The 5094-nt window shown below is 64.9% G+C and overlaps 1 protein-coding gene across 1 annotated transcript in view; it reads left to right on the forward strand.

The window, feature by feature from the left end:
* EVL (Enah/Vasp-like) overlaps window positions 1-5094 on the forward strand; it is a 52160-nt gene that overhangs the window by 44056 nt on the left and 3010 nt on the right. Inside the window, exons 11-13 of the mRNA XM_027776373.1 lie at window positions 325-391; window positions 3440-3506; window positions 3809-3866. Coding sequence (XP_027632174.1) covers window positions 325-391; window positions 3440-3506; window positions 3809-3866 — 192 coding nt within the window. The remainder of the gene's footprint in view (window positions 1-324; window positions 392-3439; window positions 3507-3808; window positions 3867-5094) is intronic.

The raw sequence follows: 5094 nt of genomic DNA on the forward strand, positions 1-5094 counted from the left end.
TGGGAGTGGCGGGGGGGGGTCCCCGCCTGCCCTCTCCATTGCGGGAGTGGCTGGTCCCCCACACACAGAGCCAGCCCGGCAAAAAGACTCGAGCCAGGCCACCAGTTAGGCCAGTCGTCTCAGGGACAGGAGTGGAGTCTGGAGGGGACCAGGTGATGATAGTGCTGTCCACAGCCCTCGGGGCTTCCCTGGACTACGGGGGACTATGAGCTCTGCTCAGAGCTGACCCTGACTAGGCCGAAGCCTCCTGCCAGGCGTGCGGGGTGTGGGTGCCCCCTGAGTCCTCTCGGCTCTGAGGTCCTCGTCCATGAAATGAATTGACAGAGGCTGGCCGGAAGCCCTGGGAGCGGAGCAACTCAGTGGAGAAGCCTGTGTCCTCATTACTGTCCAGGTGAGCTGCCTTGGGACGGGCCGAGCCGCGAGTCTGCCGGGGCAGGGGGGTGGCCCCGATTCATGTGTCTGTCCCGTTCCATTGCCCTAGAACTCCGTCTGTGGCAAAGAGTCCCGAAGCTAAGAGCCCCCTTCAGTCGCAGCCTCACTCTAGGTACTGAACCACCCTCCACCCACGTGTCCTCCCCCCTGGGGCCTCTTGTTCCCTGTCCCATGACTAACACCCCGAACCCTGTGTCATGTCCTAGCAGTTAACAGCTTGCTCCGGGAAGGGTGGCCTGTTCTTGCAGACACAAGGAAGGGAGAGCTGGAGGGACTGGGGGTCGGGCAGGCCAGCTCCTTCCTGTCCCCAAGAGAGGAGACAGGCCCGGGGAAGGGCTGCCGGCGCAGAGGCTGCGGTGGGCTGACTCCATCCCAGCCCTGGACTCATGTAACAGTAGGCAGTTAGCGTCATCCCCAAGCCTCCGTGTCCCCACACAGGGAGGTCTGTCCCTCCCTGTGGCACAGGGCAGGTGTGGGGACAGCAGGACAGGAGGTGCTCACTTAGCCTGGTGGCTGCGCACAGCTGAATGGCCCAGGACCACCCAGCACCTACTCCACCCCTCCAGCCCAGCCTCCTTCCTCGGCGTGTGGCCGTGTCCCAGACCTTCCGACCGTGTCCCCAGCCAGGAGTGGGTGTGGGCTGGACAGGGTATCTGGAACAGAGGTTGCCCCAGAAGTCAGAGACAACCAAGCCAGCAGTAACCAAAGCCCAGCGTGACCTACATGGATGGCTTCTAGGGCCCGCGCCAAGCAGCACCAGCAGGAACTGGCTCTTGTCACAGCATGGGTGGCAGGACCAGGGTGGTGATGAGCAGGGACGAGCCCTGGCCTGGTACTGGCAGGAACAACAGTGTCTGAGGTAGTGGGCAGAGGTGAAGCAGTGCAGTGGCCCACCAGGCTGTGTGTGTGGGAACTGCCCCTGTCTGCAGGGAGCTCCATGTAAACAAGACAGCTGGGGGCCAAGCAGGGCTGTGGAAGGCCTAGAGAGCACATGGCAGACCTGGGCAGTCCTGGGCGCCAGCATGGAGTTGACTCATGTGCGCAGGGATGGCCTTCCAGGCTGGAGGAGGGGAGTCTGAGCTGGTGACCACCTAGCGAGTCCAAAGGCCAGGAAGCAGGAGTGGGCTGGGCAGTGGAGGGCCAAGAGGGCATGGGCGAAGGGGACAGTGGCTGGAAGTTTGCAGCGCAGTCTGTGTGGGGCTCCAGTCAGGCCATGGCACAGGGCCACACGGGACAGCCCTGCGGTACTCGGCGCTCAGCTCTGGCTGTGGAGAGGCGGGGGCGCAGCAGGGCAGGGACAAGAGCGGGCCCTTCCTGGTGGGGTAAGGATCTGGGTGGGCTTTGTGTGCCTTCACTGGGCGGGACCTCATCCAGGCTGCCCGGCCTGGAGTGGGGTCTCTTCGCAGCTCCAAGCCTGATCTGTCCTCTGTACAGATGACCCTGTGGAGGGCCGTCTGCTGCCCCGTCTGTCACGGTGCCTGTCCAAGCCTGATCTGTCCTCTGTACAGATGACCCTGTGGAGGGCCGTCTGCTGCCCCGTCTGTCACGGTGCCTGTCCAAGCCTGATCTGTCCTCTGTACAGATGACCCTGTGGAGGGCCGTCTGCTGCCCCGTCTGTCACGGTGCCTGTCCAAGCCTGATCTGTCCTCTGTACAGATGACCCTGTGGAGGGCCGTCTGCTGCCCCGTCTGTCACGGTGCCTGTCCAAGCCTGATCTGTCCTCTGTACAGATGACCCTGTGGAGGGCCGTCTGCTGCCCCGTCTGTCACGGTGCCTGTCCAAGCCTGATCTGTCCTCTGTACAGATGACCCTGTGGAGGGCCGTCTGCTGCCCCGTCTGTCACGGTGCCTGTCCAAGCCTGATCTGTCCTCTGTACAGATGACCCTGTGGAGGGCCGTCTGCTGCCCCGTTGGCCCTGGGGGGGGCCCGCCTGCTGCCCCGTCTGTCACGGTGCCTGTCCAAGCCTGATCTGTCCTCTGTACAGATGACCCTGTGGAGGGCCGTCTGCTGCCCCGTCTGTCACGGTGCCTGTCAGGCATGCTCGTGGGAGAGCTGGGTCTAGAGGGGCCAGGCGGGGCTGCTTAGCATCTGCTGCTGGATCAGGGTCTGGAACCTGCAGGAACGGCCCAGGGGCCCAGGCCTCGGCTTGCTTGCCCGTCAGGACCCAGGATCACTTACGAATGGTCAGGACCCCCTGACATCCTTCTCAAGACCACCAGAAGGGGTGCGGGGCACTTCCGGCTTCATCCTACTCTCCTTGTCTGTGGAGATGGCCGGCCCCCGATTTCACCGGGTAGCCCCAACCTGGGCTGTGCCCCCCGTGCCGCTGCACCCCCATCTCTCCCGGCTCGGCCATGTTTGTTCCCTGAAGCCAGAGGCTCCAAACGTGGAGAGGAACGGCCCAGCAGGGTCTGGGTGCCACCCTCGTGACCTCAGAGACCAGGGAGGCAGACGGGCGCTCTGCCGAGATCCGCAGGGAGGATGCGTGTTCACGGCGAGTTCACGTCCGCAACCTCAGTTCAGAGCCGTCTCCAGAAGTCGGTCCGTGGAACTGACCTTGAGAGAGCAGAGCCACGTCCAGGGACGTTTCTCGAAGGCACTGGGCACTGGAGCCAGTTCCCATCACCGTGGGCACCGTCATTTTCCACTGTCCAGTGCCGCTGTGGCTGCCCCTCCACCTAGCTCCCACTGAAAAGCAGGGCAGGCAGTGGGTGGCAGAGCCCTGTCTGCCGCGTCCCCAAACCCGCACAGGCCTCTCAGGCCAGAGAGGTCCTGTGGGCCCCGAGTCCCAACTCTGGTTGGGAATATAGCCAAGGTGCCTCCAGGGACAGGGGTGGGCGTTGTCATCGTTGCCAAGGGCCGAAGGGTGACTGCAGGTCAAGAGCAGTCGCTGGAAGGCCGGGGGCACCAGAGCGGTGTCTGGCACACTCAGATTCCTGGTGCCAGGCCTGGCGGGGAGACACCTACAGGCCCACCGCCCGCTTGACGCACTGCCGTCCCTCCCCAGGATGAAGCCTGCCGGGAGCGTGAATGACGTGGCCCTTGACGCCTTTGATTTGGATCGAATGAAGCAGGTGAGCGTGCCCTGCAGCTGGGCTGTCTCTGCGTTGTGGCCAGGCCCAGGGGCCCACATGCTGCTGCCAAAGGCAGCCAGGACTAGCAGTGGAGAAAAAGGGGTGCCCAGACCCCTCGTTTGTCTCCAGCTCCAGCCATCACCAGAATCAGGGTTCCTCTTTCTGCCCTCCCCCCCAGCCTGCTTTGGCAGCTCCTTCCCCCAGGGCAGCCCTTCGTCCCACCGGCGATGCCGCAGGCAGGGAGCAGGGTTGCCTGGGCACCCACCAGGCTGACCCCTGCATCCCGAGCTCTGTTCCCACAGGAGATCTTGGAGGAGGTGGTCAGAGAGCTGCACAAGGTGAAGGAGGAGATCATCGACGGTGAGTGGGCGGCGGGCGTCACCTGGGAGGGGCTGCTGCTGCCCGGCCGCAGGCCACAGCCGTCCAGACCCCACAGCTGCGGTCGGAGCCAGGGCCCAGGCCAGACTCCAGAGCTGCTGTCCCCACTGCAGCCCACACCACCCATCCCGCTCTCCGGTCAGGGCAAGGGCTTCCCACCGCGCTTCCCCAGAGCACCGCGGCGACCCAGCCGCATGCCAGCGCCACGTCCACAGACGCAGCGGGCGGTTTTTGTTCTTCAGTTCATGTCCGCTTTCATTGTGCACCTCCGGGCACTGGTGCTGGGGTGCTGAGGGCTGCCATCTCCCTGCGGGTGCAGGGCGCGAGGAGCAGCAGGACTACCTGTCAGCTGGGCTCTTCCTGCTGCTCGGTCCTGGCTGGGGAGCAGCCATGGAGCCCCCCCCAGACAGTGGGCACAGCGGGCGCTGCAACATACCCGCCCTTCCGCCCCCAGGGCCTTGGAGGGAACTGGCTCAGATCTGCAGCCAGAGGAAAGGGAAGGCCTGGGCAGGGCGGCAGGCAGAGCTGCCTGCAGGGCCTGTGGTGGAGTACACCGGGCCTGGTGGCCCCAGGGCATCAGCAGTGACCTGGGCTGGAGGATCCCTTGAACTCGAAGGCGTGGGGGCGCAGTGGCAGAGTGCTGAGGGGGCTCACAGAAGGAGGAGGAGGCCAGAGGAGCCCACCTGGGAGCAGGAGCAGGCCGCCTCCTCCTGGCCCGGCCCGGCCACACCCTGGTCCAGGCAGTCAGCCCTGGTTCCTGTTTGTTCCTCCGCAGAGGCCTGGGCTGGGAAGATAAGGAGTTAATGAAGGGGAGTGCAGGGCCTGGAGCCACCTGCGAGCAGCAGGGTGGAGGTGGGGTGAGGCGGGGTGAGCTGGAACCCAATCCTGCCATGCCCCCCCACCCCAGTCCAGGCAGAGGCAGCGCCAGGGCTTAGAAACCTCAGCCTGGTCTGACGCCAGCCCCCTCAGCTTTCTCCTGGCCACTGACCGCAGGCCCAGTGAGGTCTGGCCCAGGGGGGTCAGGGGAGTGGGACAGGGCAGGAGGGAGGAAGGGCAGGTAGGGGAGAGACCTGCTGGAGGTCAGGCGTTTCTCCCAGGAGAAGAAAGGATAGCTGTCTAGGGACAGGAGGGCCTGGGAGGACAGACAGGCCGGCCAGCCCCTGCCTCCACTCTGCCAGCAGGAGGGTCCAAAGCCCTCTGCGCAGCACCC

This window comes from Tupaia chinensis, unplaced genomic scaffold (assembly GCF_000334495.1).
Source record: "Tupaia chinensis unplaced genomic scaffold, TupChi_1.0 Scaffold000671_1, whole genome shotgun sequence".
NCBI classification, from domain to species: domain Eukaryota; kingdom Metazoa; phylum Chordata; class Mammalia; order Scandentia; family Tupaiidae; genus Tupaia; species Tupaia belangeri.